Source organism: Uranotaenia lowii, chromosome 1 (assembly GCF_029784155.1).
Source record: "Uranotaenia lowii strain MFRU-FL chromosome 1, ASM2978415v1, whole genome shotgun sequence".
Classification (NCBI taxonomy): Eukaryota; Metazoa; Arthropoda; class Insecta; order Diptera; family Culicidae; genus Uranotaenia; species Uranotaenia lowii.
This window is the reverse complement of record NC_073691.1, coordinates 204,416,118-204,439,411: the sequence shown is the minus strand read 5'-3', so window position 1 is coordinate 204,439,411 and position 23,294 is coordinate 204,416,118. Positions and strand designations below refer to the sequence as shown.

The 23,294-nt window shown below is 36.3% G+C and overlaps 1 protein-coding gene and 1 long non-coding RNA gene across 2 annotated transcripts; both read left to right on the top strand.

Annotated features, from left to right (window-relative positions):
• Nucleotides 1–6: 6 nt before the first annotated feature.
• On the top strand, nt 7–1,079 carry LOC129744794 (uncharacterized). Its single transcript, XR_008737002.1, has 4 exons — nt 7–144; nt 244–501; nt 581–744; nt 803–1,079. It is a non-coding gene; the product is annotated as an uncharacterized LOC129744794 (long non-coding RNA).
• An 18,826-nt stretch (nt 1,080–19,905) lies between these two features.
• LOC129754571 (uncharacterized) lies at nt 19,906–20,674 on the top strand. Its single transcript, XM_055750749.1, has 3 exons — nt 19,906–20,218; nt 20,312–20,467; nt 20,593–20,674. The coding sequence occupies exons 1-3, from the start codon at nt 19,949–19,951 to the stop codon at nt 20,611–20,613; spliced, it is 447 nt and encodes a 148-aa protein (XP_055606724.1). The 5' UTR covers nt 19,906–19,948; the 3' UTR covers nt 20,614–20,674.
• Nucleotides 20,675–23,294: the final 2,620 nt, after the last annotated feature.

Genomic DNA, 23,294 nt, shown 5'->3' with positions numbered 1-23,294 from the left:
TGATAATTCCAATGAAAAATGGTTTTATGAGTATCTCAAATACTTAAATCGTTAATAAACGTCTTTAAATTAAGCAGAAGGACATTATTCGTTTGTTGCTTCGGGATCCCATTTGAAAGGGAACAGGAAATGTACAGGAATCACGTAAGTACTTTGATTTTTTTTAAATTTTCACTCACGCCATTTTGCCTCATAAGAAATGATTGGTTGAAACATTTGAAACAATTTTATTCATATTTGTAGGTTGCGAGGAACACAGGGAGATATAAAAAAAATGTTCCGGCACGATTTATACTAAGTGGTGGAGGACAAACAGCAACCGAAACTCAACGGATCGGAATACAAAGAAGAAAAACTAGACGTTAACCTACATGAAGGTTCACTAATAATTGCTAAAAGAAGTTAACGTTCCAAAAATGGTTCAAAGAAATCAGGAATAAAATGAGCCTGATAGATCGGAAAAGATAAAAGCCGGAAGAATTCTCGTGCATTGCAATGAAGGTATGTGTTTTTATTTTAGTTAATTGTGCCAATTGAATAATAATTGCTGTCAGAAAAGTAATTTTCTGTTGATTATTAGCAGGATGCAAACTACTTGGCTGAGAACCCTCTGTGGAAAGTCTACTTTCGGTGTTCTTCGAAGCGCACCCAAAGGATAAGGGCATCGTATAGTGCGTGGGCTATCAGAAATATATGCAGAAATATATTCGGTGCTGCGAGACGCCGGCGGCCAACTTTTAATTGGTACGTATTTTCAATTCCATTTCGATGAACAACTTATAAAAATTTGTTTTGATTCTAGTGGCACCTTAACTACGGAACATGCCCGGAATTTGCTGCCGTACTCGCCCAGTACACCATCTGTAATCTACAAAAAACAGATCCAGTGCCATCTAAAGCAAAAGGATTGCTCGAGCGGAAGTCTTACTTTCGAGATAACCAGAATGTCACTGGAATGCTTTGGCTGCAAAATACTATTCGATACACCGATACTATTTCATGTAATATATTGTTTATGTTTGTAAAATGATTCTAAAGACAATAAAAACTGATAGCTTGTTGTTTAGAAAATTATTTAATTTATTTTTTTATTTAAAAACAATTACTTTTTGGAAGAATTTCAAAAATGAATGGGCATCCCCATGTCAAAATATACAGAATTGACTAACTGGCTGTAAGCTTTCGAATGTGTAAAAGCTTTTTGCTCACGCTCTGTGTAAAGCGCCCAAACATAAAACTAAGTGGAGACACTTTTCTCGAATCTGTATGTATTTTTATACAGAACAGAGTAACTTTGTTTACCGTGTAACACTTAGCGTTCATGTCAAATGTCAAACTCACGTCAAAAATTACCGAAACGCAGATCATAGATGCCAGATGGTTTGAAAAACGAAAACTCAGCACGGATTTTCAAAATATCTTAAAACAATATTTATCGAATCAATCATCTAAACAAAAAATAAACTCATCATTGTACATAGAAAAAAAACTTACATTACATTAAGATAATTGGGCCGATAATCAGAATTTATAGTTGATGGCGATAAAATGTTAGATACAAAGATATACACTTTCAAGCTTTTCATTCAGATATCAACAGGAGCTTCTGTATTCTATACTGGATTTGAATCATGCTGTCTACAATGAGCTTTGAGTTGAGTTTTAAATATAAAAAAATTCTTATTTGTTACTTAATAAACATTCCACATTCATAAATATATATATTTTAACCCTTTTATCGAACAAAGACTTATCGGTTTTGATTTTTTTTGCATTAATTAATTATCTCAAGATCCAATAAAAAGATAAAATAAACTGAACTAAACACTTTGTTGGTTGAAGTCAAGGAATATCACTTACTTCCGTTCAATTTTTTCAATGATGTCATTTAACTGTAGTGTCTTTGAAATTTTTCTGTTTCTAAAACTTATCGGCTTAGATTAATAACTCTTTTTTTCCGTACAACAATGGTAACATTCCATTCTTAAAAAATCATAATATAACTCCTTTTTTATTTTCAATTTTTATTTTATATTTCTAAAATCAGTGTAGTTGGCATCACTGCTGAAAACATCAACATAACGACAACAACTGCAAGAGAAATTTTCGTTTTTCGCGATCAAAGTACAACTCCCGGATTGGCAGCTGCAATCAAGAAAACGGACCCCAGCGATGTTCAAACAGGTAAATTTCAGTAACAAAAATATTAATCTGAGAATGAGAAAGGTTTTTTCTTTATTTCAGAAACATATTCGCTGGAGGAGAGAAGGCACGCTGGGAGAAGCCATCCTGACTTCTGGATCCAGCAGCTACGCCAACGTTCGGGTGGACACGGACACGGATACGGTTGGTGTGTCGGAAATGAGACCTGCACTAGTGGAGGAGCTAAGCAGCAAGAAATTCAAAGCCTCTAGGGACGAAAGGGACTTGGTACCCGCCGCTCCAGAAGAATTCCAGCTCCATTCAACCATTCGCACACCCGGTGTTGATTGATGGATTGATCGAGTTGATGGTAATTATGTTTATTATTAGTTCATATGTTATAAAAGTGATTAAAGTGTTTAATAAAAATGAATATAAAATCTAAAAATCGTTTTTGGAATATTTACAAAAAAAGAAAACTTTCTTTTGTAAGTGTATGTGTGGGTGCTCCATTCCCGTACGATTCAGAATACGATACGGATAACGTTGGAAGAACGTTATATCGGATCGTTATACAACTTTTACTGTAAATGTTCAGTTACACTAGAACTTTAAGAATAACTGTAACTCAAACAGTTTGATGTTCGGAATACGTTTTCTATGAGCGGTTTTCGTATGTTATCTCAACTGTTTGCAGAACAGTTCTTCCATATGAGTGTTTTAACAGTTTTAAACAGTAACATAACTTAACGCCATATTCAACAGACCGTCGTTTTGGAATTCAAGATAAGTGCAATGTTTTTTATGGTTTCAGATATCATTTTCTAAACGTTTTTTTACGCTATTTCTTAACGTTTTATAACTACCCGAATAGAATTGTACGATGAAAAGCCCATGAATTCCATATTCACAAACCATAAGTTTTATGGTTTACACAATGCTTATTATCGTCCACGATACCGTGAATACACATTGGAATTCATAGTTTCCGACCATACATTTCATTGTTTTGGCGAAAATAACCATGAAAAAGGGGTATTGTTATGCAGCGTGACCATGAAAAAAATGGCGATTTCCCATACATTCGGAAGCTAAAAAATATGAAGTTCATGGTGATAACAGCTTCCACTTTTTCATAGTGAAACCATGAAAATCCGACAATTTACATTGTTTGCCCGCTGAAATAAAAATTGTTGCTCTTGCCGGTTTTTTGTTGTTGTTTTTGATAATGTCATCATTGTCATAGATGGAAAACAAATGAATTTATTTATATTATTTATTAAAATTATCTTACCATCAGTCGAACACACAAACTTATTCTCACAAATCTTTTCATCTGAGTTCCACGGTAGCTGGGGTATTTTAAATGCCACTAAAACTCCCTTTTTTCGGCTGACATCCGGGTCTGCCTCCATCGGGATTCCTCGGGGACTCGATCTGCCACAATCTTAAGTCTTTGCCTGAAAAAAACATCCATGCGATACAAGCAACTTCAGTTGAATTGTTTGATCACTATTTGTACTTACTTTCTTTAAAACAGCTAGCTCTTCGGATAAATTTAGTTGGAAATTTTTGTCAACACCAAACACGAAAACATACTACAGGAACCGTCATGTTACAATATTTTCGTATTCGGGATCCTATAGGAAAATCCAATGAATTCCAAAAATTTGCTATGCAAAGCAAAACATACAAGAATGTCATATAAATTTCATCAATTTGGAAAAAAGACATCTGGCGGGATAATACCCCGCATGAGCCAATACTGTACGCTGAATCTTCCGTATCATTCTATTCTGATTACATAAATAGTAACGTTCGATATTGCATCACAGAGAACAGAGTTCGGGCTGGAGCTCAAGACGTGTGAGAGATTACCAACCTAAGATTCAAACCAATTCGTAAGTGGACTAACATCCATAAGATGTCGCTACCAGTGCACTTATTTTTTTCCTTTTTTCGACACGCTTATAAATTAATACTCATAGCTTATCTTAAAGGAGGCCAGTGCAATATATTACAGTAACACATGTTTTTATGTAAAAAAAAATTAAAAACATCATGATTTAAAAAAAAAAGCAAATCATATTCCAACCACACTTTAATCGCTGTCATATGTCTCAGCATATGCCCCATATTGTTCTATCAATATTGGCGCTGAATTGAAAGTTGAATTCCAAGTTTTGGAGTATGGGCTGGGATTTTACTATCAGCACAGAGAACAGAGTTCGGGCTGGAGCTCAAGACGTGTGAGAGATTACCAACCTAAGATTCAAACCAATTCGTAAGTGGACTAACATCCATAAGATGTCGCTACCAGTGCACTTATTTTTTTCCTTTTTTCGACACGCTTATAAATTAATACTCATAGCTTATCTTAAAGGAGGCCAGTGCAATATATTACAGTAACACATGTTTTTATGTAAAAAAAAATTAAAAACATCATGATTTAAAAAAAAAAGCAAATCATATTCCAACCACACTTTAATCGCTGTCATATGTCTCAGCATATGCCCCATATTGTTCTATCAATATTGGCGCTGAATTGAAAGTTGAATTCCAAGTTTTGGAGTATGGGCTGGGATTTTACTATCAGTAAACAATTTCCTAAAACAGAAATTGTGAACATAAATGTTATAATTGTAAATTATGGGTCGATATTCCGGTTAATGTTACCTGAGATTGATACATGAGGACTTGTAACTCAGGATAAGTAATCAGTATAGAAATGAATAAAGTTATTATTAATCATGATTTACAAGTCCTCTTCTATCGATCTCAGGTAACATCAACCGGGATATCGACCCATAATTTACAATTATAACATTTATGTTCACATTTTCTGTTCTAGAAAACTATTTACCGATAGTAAAATCCCAGCCCATACTCCAAAACTTGGAATTCAACTTTCAATTCAGCGCCAATATTGATACAACAAGGCATATGACAGCGATTTAAGTGTGATTGAAATATTATTTGAATTTTTTTAAATCATGATGTTTTCAAATTTATTACACAAAAAAATGTGTTACTGTCATCTATTGCACTGGCCTCCTTTAAGATAAGCGATGAGTATTCATTTCTAAGCGTGTCGAAAAAATGAAAAAAAAGTTGAAGAGGTTGTTTTTTACACGACCGTCATCGTAGAATTACGAATGTATTTGTCAATTCTGTTCTATATAGGCCGTAATTTTTGTTTTTCGTCCTCTTCTGACCGTCTCATGAATATTTTCGCCATTTTGTTTCCTGCATGCCGTTTCGTCATTTTGTCATGTCATGTCGAAACAAAATTCTGTCCATTAATCAAGCTGCATCAAATTCCCTCGCTGCTTTCACTTTACACAAGAGAATAGAGGAAAATGGAAGAAACAAAAAAAAACCTTGCAAAACAACCAGAATAGCCATCGTGTTGCACAAACTAGAAGGTTTTAAAAAGCCAGAGAATGCAAAGCGCGGGTTTCATTCGTTCTGTAGGCATTCTCCCGTGTGGTCACTGCAGAAAGAAACGCCCGTGGGACTATATTATCAGTCAAAAAATTCAAGAGACTAGGAAAGAAAAGGGACTCCTACCAGCTTCAACTTTATTTAAAGTAAAAACAAAGCGTCCATCAGCCATCCGAGAGTTCCTTCGACGCACACTCTCTGAGCCGAAGGCTCGCATTTAACAAAAATCGCCTGTGACCATTTAGGAGAGAGCCCAACAAACGAAAGGAGTTCGCGCGCCGTAGTGGCTGGCTTTTTATTACTTTCCAACTTGTGGAACATGATTTTCTGCTCGTTTGCAGAGGTTTTTGGTTGCAGTCACCAAGGTTTTTTTTTTGTTTTTCCCGTATGTACCCCTATATTTCTATATTTACACGGACTATTGAGAGTCATCTGACAGTTATCAGCTTTTTGGAATTGAATATGAAAGTAGTTTGAAAAGAATTATGATTCCAAAAATCTTATTAACTGTTAGTAGACCCTCAGTCCATGTTATGATAGAAGGATTGGGGAAAAAGAGGGAAACAAAAAAAACCTTTGCGACTGCAACCAAAAACCCATGCAAGCGAGCAAAAAACCCATCGTGTTCCACAAGTTGGAAAGTTATAAAAAGTCAGCCACTGCGGCGCGCGAACTCCATTCGGTTGTTGGGCACTCTCCTGTATGGTCACAGTAAGCGGCGATTTTTGTTGATTCCGAGCATGCAAGCACTTTCGGATGGTTGACGCAGGCTTTGTTTTCACTATAAATTCAGCTGCAGCTGGTTAGAGTGGTCCCTTTTTTTGCAAAATCTCTTGATTTTTAGGCTGAGATAAACACCCTTATTCTTGTTTTCGATCGAATGACATTCGTTCGAAAGTTTAGCAATTTCGCATTCTTGTTTTCGTTCGAACGAATGAGAACCGTTCGATCTTTCGAACATCGTTCGTACGAACAAAACATTGTATTCTCGTTTTCGAACGAACGTATTTTTTGTATGGACTGACAAACGCGAGTCTGATGCTGCGAATGATTATCGTTTAAAGCAATTAGTGAAATTTAATACCAATTATAAAATACAAAAGTGGTTCAAAATTACCTATGTATTTTCGGCAAATTTGAGCAGAAATGAAGAATTAGAGGGTACTTGAACTAACCATAAATAAATTCGATCCCTACCGAATTGAGCCAACTAATCTGGAAACCTTTACCAATGTATAACGCCGATTGTAGAGTTTAAAATTTGATTTATTTTTCGGGATCTATGTTACAAAATTGTATCTTTGATTCAAAAATGACAAAATTTTCTAGACTAAAAAAATCACTTTTTATTTCTAATATCGCAATTCAACATCGATTTTCAATCTCCTACGGTGGGGCAACTTTCTAGCAGCAACAGCGATAGCACCACCTCCACCGACTGATATCGGCTCCGACTTATTGATCTTCTTGCAATCACCCAAAAACGCTTCCATATCAACTGTTTTGGCAGCTACTTTTGATGATTTTGTTGACCAGCCAGATCCGTTCGTAGAAAAATTTATTTTTTGTCCTTGTCCGTGGGCCGTTTGCTTGGTTGCTTACCGTACTCTCCGGTCCATTCGCCAAATTTCACAAAATCGCAAAGATTTACATTTGATTGGTGGCAGACGAGAAATGTCATTTTGATACAGCAGGGCTGCTTAGAAATTTCGAAATTCATCTGGTAACACCAATTTCGTACGTATGGCGTTCGAACGAAAACAAGAATACCATTTTCGAATTCGATCGAAAGTATCCGTTCGAACGAACGAAAGATACGCCGTAAACAAGAATAAGGGTGAAATTATCTAGTCTCATGAACAGATAGCGTAGCACACTACCGCGACCACACGGAAGGGGACGGAAAAACAGCTTGAGCATCGAAAAGATACGCCGGAGTCACGGGAGGTTTTCCTGGGCCACCCTCCGCAGAAACCCGGATGTTTTGCCGGAGCCGCATTGCCGAGACATGAAAATTAAAAATAAAAATGTTTCCAAAAGCAACTCTGGCTTTCGATAAGTTGCTGGCTGACCCCATAGATGTAGAAAATTTTGAACTTGGGCTTTGTTGATGTGGTTTTGTGGGCTTTTGACCTTTTCTTTCCTACAGCAGGCTTTATTAGACGCTTCGGATGCTTGGCCTTGACCGGGGAAGTGGTGTCCAGACCCGGGACAGCCACGAACAGCTCTTCTTAAAAGTTTGAACACGACTGAAGCTAGGCCACAGCTCGGCAGTTGTATTAATAACTTTCCGAGTACCAATCCGTATTTGCGCTTTATTGGTATTGGTGTACCAACACACAGCCAATACAAAATGTTATTCGGAAAGGATGTCCTTGAGTTGGAAAGTTTTCGTGACGCGTAGTTCGTTCGCGAATTTCAATTTGCACCCCTATAGTGTTGCCGTAAGACGTAATTCTACGTCAAAAATTGTTGTACTGGTAGCGACATCTTATGGATGTTAGTCCACTTACGAATTGGTTTGAAACTTAGGTTGGTATTCTCACACACGTTTTCAACACATTTTTGTTCGGGGCTCGCTATCTGTTATCTGTGATTGCATCTTGGCTAAGTGTGCCTTTGCTTGAACTGATAAAATATTATTCCAGAAAGATACGATGAAATATTCTTAGGAACAAAATGATTAATTTTGCAACGCAATCAAATGATAGAGAACTGTTTTAGAAAGATACAATTAATGGTCTCCAGAATTAATTGAGTATTTTAGCAACACGCACACGCACTTCTTCGCTGTCACATCAACACGCGTTGTCGAACTTTATAAAAAAAAAGTTTTTCCCGGATGAGGTCGGGCAAATTTTATTATTGGACTCGTCCAGTTACGAAATTGTAACCGCCCGAATAGAATTATACCGTGAAAAAACCATGAAGTTCATGTTCACATTACCATCAATTGTATGCCCGAATAGCAAAGACCGTGGTTTTAATATAACCGAACAATGATTTCTAATGTAACTATAAATTTCATCGTAACATCATAATCTTTATTAACCACTTTAATCACCATATTTCATGATTCTTCTTGTGATTTTCAATGTTACAGTGTTTTTCAAGGTAAAATGACAATCCGAACAATGGAAAACGGTAAACTTTAGCTCTTTTTACATTTTCATATTTTTTCGTGTAATGGAAAATTTGGGCGCCATGTTTTGCATTTCTTGCGGTCGGAACCGGGTTATTCCGGACAATTTCTGATTTGCTGGAAATAAAGGTGAAAGAATGGGATCGGAAAGCGACGGCACGGATTATGGTGATAGCGGTGAGTACTGGAGTATATTATATAAGGCTTAAAAGTTATTTGTATTTTTTTTTCTTCCAGATGCAGATGGAGAGAGCATGCTGCAGAGTGTCGCAGAAGTAGTTTCAGCAGCTTCAGCCGTGGGCGCATGCAATTGAACAACCCGTGCAAATATATTCGCACATCCTGTGGTTAGAATGTGCACCAGATCCGTCTCCCGAGAATAGATGCGCGGGATGTAGCCAGCCGGTCGCAGTGCAGGTGATGAAAAAACAATCAAATTAATGCCAATTAAGTGCATCATAGTGATTTTTTTTTCTAAAAAACCCGGATTATCAACCGGGATGTATGAATCAAGTGTTGATAATAAATAATAAATGAAATAAATTAATTTATTTTTAATCAAAACATTGTAGTAAAAATGATGACAATCAAAAAATAAATAATAAATCCCACCACGAGCAGATTTTTTTATTTCAGTGGGTTAACAATGAAAATAAATGGATTTTCATGGTTTTACTATGAAAAAATGGAAGTTGTAATTACCATGAACTTTATATTTTTTGACTTCTGAATGTATGGAAAATCGCCATTTTTTTCATGGTCACGCTGCATAACAATACCCCTTTTTCATGGTTATTTTCGTCAATACGATGAAATTTATGGTCGAAAACTATGAATTCCAATGTGCATTCACGGTATCGTGGACCATAGAAATGATTGTGCCAACCATACTTGATGGTAATGTGAACATGAACTTCATGGTTTTTTCACGGTATAATTCTATTCGGGTGGTTGGCACAATCATTTCTATGGTCCACGATACCGTGAATGCACATTGGAATTCATAGTTTTCGACCATAAATTTCATCGTATTGACGAAAATAACCATGAAAAAGGGGTATTGTTATGCAGCGTGACCATGAAAAAAATGGCGATTTTCCATACATTCAGAAGTCAAAAAATATAAAGTTCATGGTAATTACAACTTCCATTTTTTCATAGTAAAACCATGAAAATCCATTTATTTTCATTGTTAACCCACTGAAATAAAAAAATCTGCTCGTGGTGGGATTTATTATTTATTTTTTGATTGTCATCATTTTTACTACAATGTTTTGATTAAAAATAAATTAATTTATTTCATTTATTATTTATTATCAACATTAGATTCATACATCCCGGTTGATAATCCGGGTTTTTTAGAAAAAAAAATCACTATGATGCACTTAATTGGCATTAATTTGATTGTTTTTTCATCACCTGCACTGCGACCGGCTGGCTACATCCCGCGCATCTATTCTCGGGAGACGGATCTGGTGCACATTCTAACCACAGGATGTGCGAATATATTTGCACGGGTTGTTCAATTGCATGCGCCCACGGCTGAAGCTGCTGAAACTACTTCTGCGACACTCTGCAGCATGCTCTCTCCATCTGCATCTGGAAGAAAAAAAAATACAAATAACTTTTAAGCCTTATATAATATACTCCAGTACTCACCGCTATCACCATAATCCGTGCCGTCGCTTTCCGATCCCATTCTTTCACCTTTATTTCCAGCAAATCAGAAATTGTCAGGAATAACCCGGTTCCGACCGCAAGAAATGCAAAACATGGCGCCCAAATTTTCCATTACACGAAAAAATATGAAAATGTAAAAAGAGCTAAAGTTTACCGTTTTCCATTGTTCGGATTGTCATTTTACCTTGAAAAACACTGTAACATTGAAAATCACAAGAAGAATCATGAAATATGGTGATTAAAGTGGTTAATAAAGATTATGATGTTACGATGAAATTTATAGTTACATTAGAAATCATTGTTCGGTTATATTAAAACCACGGTCTTTGCTATTCGGGCGGAAGACGAAGATTTCGAAAAGGATATATGAGGGTAAGTAAAATTCCTTTTTGTATTCTGGGAAACTGAATAGTGGGAAACTGAAATTTTCTTTTTTTTATTCTCAGGCACAGGCTGGAGGATAAATCCGAAGAAACTTTTTCTTCCGGATACAGAACCAATGCAAGGAAAATCCTACTCGCCGGCCACTGTAGCAGCAGCGCATTAAGAAAGGTTCGGCAGGTTTGTTTTTTGATTATTCATTTTAGAGAAATAGTATACTATATGTAAAATAAAATGAATGAAAGTACATTAAACCTTTTTTAATTTTTCCGGAAATCCAATAACAAATAATAAAATTAACAAATCCCCAAATTGGGTTTGAATCTTTTCATTATTGGGAGATGATATGCTCTATTGTTACTGTCGGATTCATCGATTGAATCTTCCGGACATTAGCAATTTGTTTGATGCACTCGCGTCCATTCACGCCAAAATTCGTTAATTGACTGACTTCATCTCTTTCTTTCCTAACCGTTTCTCCAAAAGCCTTTTACACGCTCATAAAAGAACATCCAATTTGATGTGTTTATTGATCAAAATCTTTAACCATTACTTTGAGCTTTTCAATTCTTCCACAATTCATCTGTATCCTACAATCTCCTTTGCCCCTACTCTCCAATGGTTTATACTTTCATAATATTAAAACTAATTCTTACAAAAAATGGAGAGATTGGTTGAAGATGACATAATTTTATTTCAAAAGATCTTCCAAGTATGATTTCTTTATTTTTAATCTCTTCTCTTAAAGCAAATTTTATTAAAAATATTCAAGAAATAGTTATTCATTTCATCTCCGAGGTCTCATTGTCGCTTTGGTTACTTATTGTGCATGTTCAGAAATCAGGCTTTAGATGTTTTTTTACTACCTATTCTAATCACTAAATCACTAATCACTAATCGCAGTTTTCAGGTTTCTTGATTTTTTTTCTAGATTTCAACTTTTATTAACCAATTTATTTTTAGGATATTTCTCTGCAAAACCTTTTTTTTTTCAAAAAAAACATTTGTTTGCGTCTAAAAATTTTTCCTTTTCAATGTAATAAACTTGTTTTTACGGAAGATATTTTTAAAAACATTCACCATCTAAGCCGATTCAGATAAATATTTAACACCCAGTACCGAGATGGGAATCGAACCAATGCCATCAGAGAGCCCGGAGGTTACTGTCTTACTACGCTACCCGCTCGGCCACCGAGACGTACAATACCTTTTTTGTCAATAATTTTTGTAATTCTTTCCTATCTTAGAATCTAAATCCACCAATTTAAACCTAAATCTTGAATATCAAATTTCTGAATCTTTAATTCGCTCTATTCTTGTCTTGATGTAGATTTTTTTCATCGCATCTTTTTTTTCAGCATTTATCATTTTTAATACTTCCATTTTTCTTTCTCAAAGGATTAGTTATTTTCCATCCACTTTTCCATTGTTTTTTTAAATTATTTTTTTTATCGTCTTATTATTTGTTCAATGTCACAGCATTTTGTTTTGACGTCCTTTTGGTTTTTGGAAATAATTTTCTCCTGCTATTCCATAAATTTGCTTTCAATACTCCTCACCAAATTGCATTTGCCAAATACTTACACTTTTATAGTTGTCTGTTTGACTGCTTGGTGTGAATCATTTTAATAACATATAATCTTTTAAGTGTAATGACTGAACAAAACTTTTGTTTTTCCTCAATTTTTTTACTTAAAAAAACAAAGTTCCAGTCAAATATTCATACCGTTTGCACAGAGAACAGAGTTCGAGCTGGAGCTCAACACGTGTGTGTGAATATCAACCTAAGTTTCAAACCAAATGCGTAAGTGGACTAACATACATAAGATGTCGCTACCGGTACACCTATTTTTGTTTTATTTTTTTCGACACGCTTAGAAATTAATACTCATCGCTTATCTCAAAGGAGGCCAGTGCAATGTATGACAGTAACACAAATTTTGGTGTAATAAATTTTAAAACATCATGATTTAAAATAATGCAAATCATATTTCAATCCCAATTGAACGCTGTCTTATGCCCTCATGTTGTTCAAACAATTTTGGCGCTGAATTGAAAGTTGAATTCCAAATTTTAAAGTATGTGTTGGGATTTTACAATCAGTTAAAAGTTTTCTAGAACAGAAAATGTGAACATAAATGTTATAATTGTAAACTATGGCTCGATATTCTGGTTGATGTTACCTGAGATCGATAGATGAGGACTTGTAACTCAGGGTTAGTAATCAGTAGAAATGATTAAAGTTATTTATAAACATGAGTTACAAGATAACATCAACTGGAATACCGACCCGTAATTAACAGTTATAACATTTATGTTCACATTCTCTGTTCTAGACAGGCGCGGATCTAGAGATTGCTTCTAGGGGGGGTGATTTAGTAAATTTTCAAAAAATTTGAAAACAATGCATGTTTGTTTTTTAACGGCAAATCCGTCCAAGCTTTTAATGACAAACGAGCTTTATTCGATACCCAGAATAAGGCAAAGAATAAAATTCGTTTGTCATTAAAAGCTTGGACTGATTTGCCGTAAAAAACAAACATTTTTATGAAAATATGCCCTACTATAAAACGGTTAGCTTCATTTGTACGATGAAAGCTTCAGTTGCAATGTAGAAACTTATTTTTAGATATGGATGAAATGTTTGAAATTTTTTCTAGAATCTGGTAGATTTCGGGCATCGAATAAGTTAGTTTTAAGAGAATCTTTAATTTCTTACAAAAGAATTCACATCGATAAAAATGCATCAAACTTTCAAAGATAAAATAAAAGATTAAATATTTGTTGCTTGCTTGATCCAAATAGAAAATTTTAATTTGAAATTTGGCTTTTGAGAAGACTGTGATTAATAGTATACAGTACATTAAGAAAAGTTAATATATTATTTGTTATGTACCGGGAAATGCGGATACACGAATTAAAAAGACGCGAGATTTACATACTAAAATTAAGACTTTTATTGACGGACTAAAATTGGGACGTGCGACTCGCTTGGACAACAATAATAAAAGCACGTTAATTAATGTTTACATCCCGCTGGTTGGCGCGTCGATCAGCTGACAATAGGCTGCCAGCAGTGAGCCCAGCGGTTTAGTTGTAGGGTGTTTCACGCCCTAACATCTCCTCCCTTAATACAGCTGGTGCTGGTTAATCCGAATCGGCGGTCTTCTGGTCCAAGAAGAACGACGAGGCACCTGGACAGCTGTTTGATCGGTGGCTGACTGGAACCCTACCATATCAGCAGAGCTTGGTGGTGAGGAGTAGGAGATGTAGAGAGCAACGGGACATCGGTGGAAAATCTGGAGACTGTTCTGGATATCGCCCAAGATTGTTCGGTGTCGCTGGAGGAATCATTGGTACCGATCTTCTCCCCTCTCGTAATTCCCGAATGGCTCGCTAACGTGTCCACACATCTTTCGGCCAAACCGTTCGATTGTGGGTGGAAAGGTGCTGTGGTGAAGTGCTGGTTCATGCTGCTTTAAAGATGTGGACGGTTTGGTGATCTGGTCGCAAAAAGACGAAATTGGCACCGACCAGAGTCCAAACGCGTCGATCAAATCGATCCCAAGCACGTTGAGCGATTTGTCGACCACGTAGAATGTGCCACGGCGCTGCTGGCCATTGACGTTGATGTCACACGCGAACTTGAAAAGCAGCTGAAGGGGGGCACCAGAAGCAGTGGATGCTTTGCCTAGTGCTGGGGTGGTGGAAGGCTTCCCGATTTTCTCCCACACACGCTTCGACACAACACTGATGTCGGATCCAGTGTCCAACTGGAGCTGCACTTCAGCACTGTTGATTGTTGCTTGCACGAATTTTCGTTTTTGTTGCGCTGATTGAATTTTTACAGATTGTGCCCGAAAAGTTTTGTTTGGCCTTTCACTTTTTTTCTCGGTTACACAATAACCTTCACGGTGTCCGTTTTGGCCACAATCACTACACTTGTGGTCCTTGTAGGGGCACACACGAGTGTAGTGCATTGCGCCGCACTTCCAACAAGGGGTTGGGGGAATGTTTTTGTTTGCACTAGTATGTTTCACTTTTTTCGGAGAATTTGTAGAAAATTGCTGCCGACTCTGCTTCACGAACTGCACTGCTGGTCCGGTGGTCCCCTCGATCATGGCTGTATCCCGTTTGAGGCACATCAGCCGCTGGCAGTCTTCTGAAAGCTGCTCCAGGGTAACGTCGTCCCGGTCCTCGATCTTCGCCAGCAGTCTGGTACGTACGTCGGCATCGCACTCTGATTTCAACCCGCAAACAAACAGCAAGCACTTAAACTGCTCCTCGGTCAATTTGCTCAGCTCGAAATCAACGCTGTTTTTGTTTACCCTGCACGAAAAGGAAACAAAATCTTCGGAGGGTGATTTTGTTGTTTGCAGGCACCGATACCGTTTGCTGATCAATGACTCGGCTGCACCAAACAAGATTCCCAATTTTCGCACGGTTTCGTTGAATGGGAAATCTTTCGGCAGTTTGGGCAGAATAAAATTGACGTACCGTTCGTGTTCAGCAGCACCCAGCTTCCTGAGAAGCAAACGGACTTTTGCTTCGCTGTCGAGACGGGAAGCATCTTGCTCGAACAGATCGCTATATCTCGCGTACCAAGCAGCAAATGTGATGTTGTTGTCCGGATCGTACCTGAATTCGTTGATGTGATTTGAAAGTGAATCAAGAATCACTTCAGGGCTGCACGGCACCTGCACGCTGAGCGATGACATCGCACGGAGGAACATTTCCTGCTGCTGTCGCATAAATTCCTGCTGCTGGTTGAGCATTTGTGTGGCAAATGCTTGTTGCTGTTGGAGGAGCTGGGTGAGAAGTGCATCGGATGCTGAGAGGTGGTGTGATGATGATTGCGACGACTGCTGCTGCTGTTGCTGTTGCCCGGGGAACTGTAGAAGAAGTCCCGTCGGTGGCTGCTGACCGAACTGTGTGGGGCGAATAAAACTTTGCTGCATGCCAGCCGGGTGGAACTGCTGTCCACTTGGGAGACCGTTGACGGACCCATTCGATCCAGCCGTTGGATCGGGAGTATGGTTAGGTTCACTCGTATTCATTTCACACCGACGTCGTTTCCGCGTGGGGGAAGTAATTTCGCGAAAATTTTACGATATTCGCGCAAATTACACGACCGACTCGTCGCCACTGTTATGTACCGGGAAATGCGGATACACGAATTAAAAAGACGCGAGATTTACATACTAAAATTAAGACTTTTATTGACGGACTAAAATTGGGACGTGCGACTCGCTTGGACAACAATAATAAAAGCACGTTAATTAATGTTTACATCCCGCTGGTTGGCGCGTCGATCAGCTGACAATAGGCTGCCAGCAGTGAGCCCAGCGGTTTAGTTGTAGGGTGTTTCACGCCCTAACATTATTAATAAAGATAAACAGCTCCATAAGTAAAATCATGTGGATAATTTGATTTTGCATAATACGAAAATTGTAAAATAAACTTGAAATCTACTTTAAATTTGAAATTTTCAGCTGAGTTGCGACATTGATTAAAAAAAATTGTAAAATTGAATCAACAAGTTTGCGATCTCCTGCGATTTTCATCCTCAACGAAATATTTTCTTGATATTTTTATATTGGATTAAAAAAATATTTACGGCCTGAATATGAATCTGCATTTAGAATGTTGATTCTGCATCTGAATTTTGAATCTTGAATTCAATATTTGAATGATAAATCTGTTTCCGAATTTCAACATTATTTCTTAAATGTAAAAACGTGATTCCTAAATCTTAATACTAGATCAGAATTTTAAAAACAGTTAATTGCGTTACTTAACGTTTATAAAAAAATGTACCAAGAACTGAAATTTGTTTCGTAGCCTTCAATCATAAATTTAAATTCAGATATGTTGAGGATTCGATTTTAGCTCACTTATTCAATTATTTATTCTGAATCCGACTATTGAATCTGAATTGAAATTCGAAATTTTGAATGATAACCCTAAATTTGTTTTATACCCTTTTTTTTCTTTTCCATCTAAGAAACACTTTCTTTGAATCACGCACCAAACAATTCAGGATATTTTCATAGCAATGAGAGTGAAAGTGAAAAGTTTCACTCTAATTTGCACAAAAAACTGCTGTCATGCTTAAGAAAATTCCTTAAAAAGTGAGGTGCTAGCTTTATCTTTTTCGCACGCCCGACGCCAACACGAAGTTATACACGCGCATAATTCAAGAATACCCGCATACTAAAAAACCATATCTCAAACAGTCTATACGATACATATACGGTTTCAGAAATAGTGATTTTATCTGTAAATGTAGCTGTTCTTCCAAACTTTACTTTGCCAACGATAAGAACGAAATATGAACGTTAATGTGAAAACGTGATGGTATCTGGAAAGGTTATAGAATGATATGAACGATTACCTTCAATTTTTCTTTAATTATAAAACCGAACTCGAACCGTTACACATACCGTTCATCCTTTCTGTCATAAATGAACGAAACGCCCTGTCAGAGATGCCAGATGGTTTTTTTCCAAAATTAGTTCAAATTTACGAAAATAGTTTTAATTTTTATTATTTTCATGATACTAAGCGAGATACTTCAATTTAAAATATAAATATGAAAGTTTCTTTTCGAATCCATGCAACTCATAACATCATTTGTCAGTCATTCGTCATTGAATAAAATGCACTTTAAAAAGTAACCAGCAATTACAAATTTGATGTGTAGGCTAGCATACATACAAACAGGCGACATAGAAACATAAAAGTTATAAATCTTATTTTATTTTAACTTTCATGTTGGTACATTTTTGAAAAATTGCTAAAGACGGCACCACTGGACAGGCCGACAAGTTGAAGAAAAAAAAAAAAACAAAAACTTTTCGTGTTTCGTGTTGTCCCATGACGAAGTTCAACTCCCATAGCACCCAGCACCCAGCAGCAACAAAAAAGTCCTCTTCGATCAGGGTCCGACATACGGACAAACATTTGAAATCAAACCGGAAGAAGGACACCAGCGATGTCCGCAACAGGTAAATTAAACATTATAGTAATATATCGATCCAAATACACTAAAAAGGTTTTTTTTTGCAGCGCCGGGAGCTGGAGGAGCAATGTCGTCGTACTGGGAAGAATAATATGTCCCGTACGACTTCTAATCCAGCAGCTACGCCAACATCCCGCCCGTGTGATGAAAATTAAACCACCCCCTAATGGAGAAGCTGATATGTGAATAAATAATATCGTTCTAGTGAATAAAATAGAAATTAATAAAAATTTAAAATTGAGTTTATTTTTTTAAGAAAAATTTCTTTTGTGCGTGTGTGCGTGCTACTTTCCCTTACTATTCAGAATACGGTACTCATAACGTTGGAAAACGTCATTTCGAATCGTTATACAACTATTACTGTTAATGTTCACTTACAAGTAAATTTTAAGAATAACTGTAACAACAACAGTTCGATGCACAAAAACGTTATTCATGAATGGTTTACGAACGTTATCGCAACTGTTTGCAGAACAGTTCTCCCATATAAGAGTTTGAACAGTTTTTAACAGTTACATAACCTAACAACATATTAAAAATACAATCAATTCGGAATTCACGATTCATGTAATGTATTTAACAATTTATTTAAAAGTTTGCCTAAAGTTCTATCTACGCCTCAACAAATCGTTTTGCGATTTTTTGAGAAAACGTTTGGTTACAATCCTGGTTTATGCGGGTATTCTAATTCGCTTTTGAATTCTTATGCACGCGTAAAAATGGTAATGTCAATGTTAAGATATTTTGACACATGAAAAATTATATTCCATCTAAATTGAGTTAAAAAAATTTTGATCATTTTACTGATGATATATTTTTTCCGCTTGGGGGGGGTGATCACCCCCATCACCCCCCCCCCCCCCCCCGTAGATCCGCGCATGGTTCTAGAAAACTATTTACTGACAGACATACTTAAAAACTTGGAATTCAACTTTCAGTTCAGCGCCAATATTGATTTAACAATATGGGGCATATGCAGGGACATACGACAGCGATTAAAGTATGATTGAAATATGACTTGCATTTTTTAAAAATCAAGATGTTCTTAAAATTTATAACACAAAATATTGTGTTACTCTAATATATTGCAATAGCCTCATTTGAGATAAGTTATGAGTATTAATTTCTAAGACGAATTTATGGTACAGGAACATGGTGCACAATGAAAGTAAAGGAATCAAATTTTATGAACTACAATCAAATTTCTCTACCAAACCCTGGTATTGGGATATCGAACTAAGCAACATTCAAATTCGCACTTTGAATCGCTTACTAAGTGGCCATGACTATTCACCCTATTATTTAGGAGTGATGAAAATTCGAGACACAAAATTGTGCGAACTATGCAACACGAATTTTACCACCGAGCATGCACTCCTCAAATGCATTCAGTTCAATCATATAAGGAATCACTATGATTGGGATCGATATTCCAATCTGATCGAAATTATTCAAAATTTTGAAGTAACAAGACTAAAGGAAATCCTCAGTTTCCTAGAGAAAGCTCGCATGAAAATTTAAAAAACAGAAAGTATGATCGAAAATTATGAAAAAAAGGAGCAGCCCTACGAAAAAACGAAAATCAACATATAAACAAGTAGTGGTGATATAGAGTATAAAACTCTCTGCCAGTCAAACAGATCCATACATACATACATAATTTCTAAGCGTGTCAAAAATGGCAAAATAGTCAAAATAGTGTACTGGTACACGGAAAAAAATTGCATGGGTTTTTCAGATACAGAGTCATGATAATTTTACTATGTCCATCATTTAGTATTTTCAACCACGATTTAGTAATTTCTACCGTAAAAAAGGGCGATAATACTACGACGTAGTATTTTTACTATGTGGACTTTGACAGCTCATAGTAATTTCCTCTTAGCTAAATTACCATGCGCATGATATTTAGATATTGCACGATTCGTGTGCTTACAATTACTATGCGCATGGTACTTTTGACATATCGTCCTTCGTGTTGTCGGAAATACTATATTCATATTTCTCAACTCAAAAATGAGGGTACGTGTGGTTCATTTTACGCCTACATTCGGTAATTTTACTATGCGCTTGCGTTTGAGTGTATTTAATTTTGTTGTCATTATCAGTAGGTTGCAATTTCGGTGCCGGATAAAATTATGAAACCCCGCGGATATGTCCCGGTGCGAATTCATTTGTTATGTGCACCTGTGGCAGGTTTCGCAACACATGTGACCAATCGGCTGATGACAATGCCCCGGCGGAGGATGCAAATCCACCAGAAGTCATTGATCAGTTGTAACAGGTGCCTGTTGACGAAAGGTTTCCAGATTGCATTGACGACAACTGAACAGGACCTCAACCCTTTAAACCGACACGTACCCGGAGCCGGACATCAGATAAATTTGGTTGGAAAATGCAATTTTTGGGTAAGTGAGATCGTATTCTTTTTCTTTCACATTTTTTCAATCCTTCGTGTGCTAAATAGATTTACTGTTTTTTTTTTTCTCTATTGGCTCAAGTGTCGGCGGATGTTGTTTTCAAGTTCCGCAACCCGCGGGAACCTCCCTCGAAGGACATTAGATCATTGGGACGAAGGATGCTGTGTTAACAAACTGGTGAACTTAGCGGGGCGCAGTTTCAGCACATCTGACAGGTCAGGAAATGCAGTCTTTCAGGTAAGTGAAATATTGTATTTTTCTTCTAATTATTCTGCTAACTGTAGAATAAGGAAACTGAACAGTTTTCCTATTTCCTATAATTTGATGTTTTTCCCGTTTTCTTTTCATTTTTTTTTTTTCAGACGTTAAGCTGCCTTCTCTGATTAAACCCGAGATCCTCGGCTGTGGGTGGTGGTACAAATATAAAATGATGTGAAAGAAGAAATAAAGATTTAAATTGTAAAAAAATGAAAATTATTTTGAGGCTTTCCGAAATATCATAATATATAGATCTTTATAACATGCCGCATGGTAATGAGCATCATGGTACGATACTCAATTTAATTATAATGGGAGTTATTTTAATGTTGGAAAATTGCACTTTTACAATGCACGAAGTAATAAAACTCATTTTGCCATTAACAGTTTTACTATGAACGTAGTCGAAATTATTATGCGCAGCCAAAATAAACACAAAGTAAAACTACTATGCGCATGGTAATATCAAGAAGAAAACATTATTGACTCAAAAATATGGTTGCGTGTTGTTCATTTAAACCACGGATTTAGTAATTTTACTATGTTTTTTTTTTGTGTGTAGCGACATCTTATGGATGTTATCCACTTACGAATTTGGTTTGAAACTTAGGTGGGTATTCTCACACACGATTTCAACAAATTTTTGTTCGGGGCCCGATGTCTGTTCTCTGTGCCGTTTGTACCTGAGAACAGAAATATATAGACTGTCATTTTTTTTTAAGAAGAGCAGCGCTTTTGGCTCGATTTCTTTATGGAAAATTTTTTTATAAGAAAAACCTAGAAGCTTTTTATTAATATCTTTTTTTAGAATTTCACCTTTCCATTGAAATTTCACTTCAAAGCAAAATTTAACTTCTTAACCCTATAGTATTTACTTTTCGCACACTTAATTCTTGACTTTTTGTTTATATCTTGACTCTTGACTCTTGACTCCTCACTATAATTTTTTCTTAATTATTGTTTCATTACTCTTTACTTTTTATATATTTTTGTTTTTGAACTCTAGTTCTTCCTCCAGAATTACACCTTCAGATCCGTGAACATTTTTGTAGATAAATAACCATTGACACCTAAATCCTTTTGATTATTTACTTATTATACTTTTGAGACTGGTTTTTTTTTATGTTTATATTTTAAGAATTAGAATTTTTGCCTTTTGTATAATTCAACAATTTACCGCAGCCCGTGGCGTAGAGGATAGCCTAGCGTGTTTGCCTTCTAAGCCAGCGTGTTTGAGATCGAATCCAGGTCACTCACACTTTCTATGGATTGGTGTTTTTAGCATTTGTAAGATGCTAGCCATCATTTCCTCGAAAGATGTACGCTTAGAGCTTTATAATAACGTCAGTATCGTAAAAACAGTAAACAGGAAATAGGGACTGTCGGATTCATCGATTGAATCTTCCGGACATTAGCAATTTGTTTGATGCACTCGCGTCCATTCACGCCAAAATTCGTTAATTGACTGACTTCATCTCTTTCTTTCCTAACCGTTTCTCCAAAAGCCTTTTACACGCTCATAAAAGAACATCCAATTGGATGTGTTTATTGATCAAAATCTTTAACCATTACTTTGAGCTTTTCAATTCTTCCACAATTCATCTGTATCCTACAGCCCGCATAAATCAGTATCATAAATTGACCATTCCTGTAATCTTTTTCCCGAGACACCATAAAGATTACTCTAATAGTAATGGATTATAAATGGACGATTGAATAAATAGTATTGGAATCGTCTGGACACACTTTACGATACAGTGAACGGGTCGTTAAGTAGAGTTACGATTAAATGAAGATTAATTTTTTCGAACCAGTTCAATCATACGTGTTATCTTTTTTTAATGATTCATCCATAAAACGATGACGATACAGCATATCCTCATTCAACAATAAAAAGATTCATAGGTTTTCGTTTATTTAACATAATTTTAATTTGGTTTTGGGATACAATGAAAAAGATTTACATCAAATTTAAAACATTTATTTTATTCGTAGTTATTGAGTCACATACTTATCTTACTTTTCATCATATCCTGACATTTTTTGGATGTTGTGTGTAGCACCGTATGCAGCAAACCCATGGGTGTTGCTTGCAATGATCGGATTTGGTTTTGACCATCTCGAAGAAGTGGCCGCTCGGTCGTTGATAACATCATGCGGATGCCAGTTTTTTCACTGCTGCTGCACTATTGGCTGATTCAGATTCGCACTGCTGCTACGTGGTGTTGCTTCCTGCTGCTTTCGGTAGCAGGGTTCTTCCTCTAAACCTAGAACAATGTGCGGTTAAAAAAACATTGAAATCTTTCGCGTAACAATATTAATTTTATTTGATTTTACTTACCTCTACGCTTGGACTGTTGTGATCCTCGATTTTAAATTGGATCCGTAAAATCTAAACGACTAACACTCCCCGAAGACTTTTTTCTAATTTATCTTACCGCGTGTTCTCTGACAGTACATATGAATTGGGGCGTGTTGCAAAAATACGCAGTTTATTTTGAGGACCATTAATTGTATCTTTCAGAAATAGTTTTTTATCATTTCGGTGCGTTGCAAAAATAATCAATTTGTGTTTAAGAATATTGATCGTATCATCCAGAAATAATATTTTATCCGTTCTAGCACAGGCACGTCGAGCCAAGACGCATCAGTGAACGTTAATATTAATGTAATCAGAAAGCAATAATACGGAAGATTTAGAGTATCGTATTAACCTATGCGGGAGTTACCTTTCTATGAGAGGATCATTAGATAAAGATAACACGAATGATCAAACCGTTTTAGAACGAGTAGAAAAAAGCAAAAA

Bases quoted from the DNA above. Each gene is read 5' to 3' on its own strand.
- LOC129754571 (XM_055750749.1), top strand. From the start codon at position 19,949: ATGAAACCCCGCGGATATGTCCCGGTGCGAATTCATTTGTTATGTGCA. The intron at 20,219-20,311 runs GTAAGTGAGATC...TATTGGCTCAAG, and splicing joins TTGGAAAATGCAATTTTTGG to TGTCGGCGGATGTTGTTTTC. The intron at 20,468-20,592 runs GTAAGTGAAATA...TTTTTTTTTCAG, and splicing joins CAGGAAATGCAGTCTTTCAG to ACGTTAAGCTGCCTTCTCTG.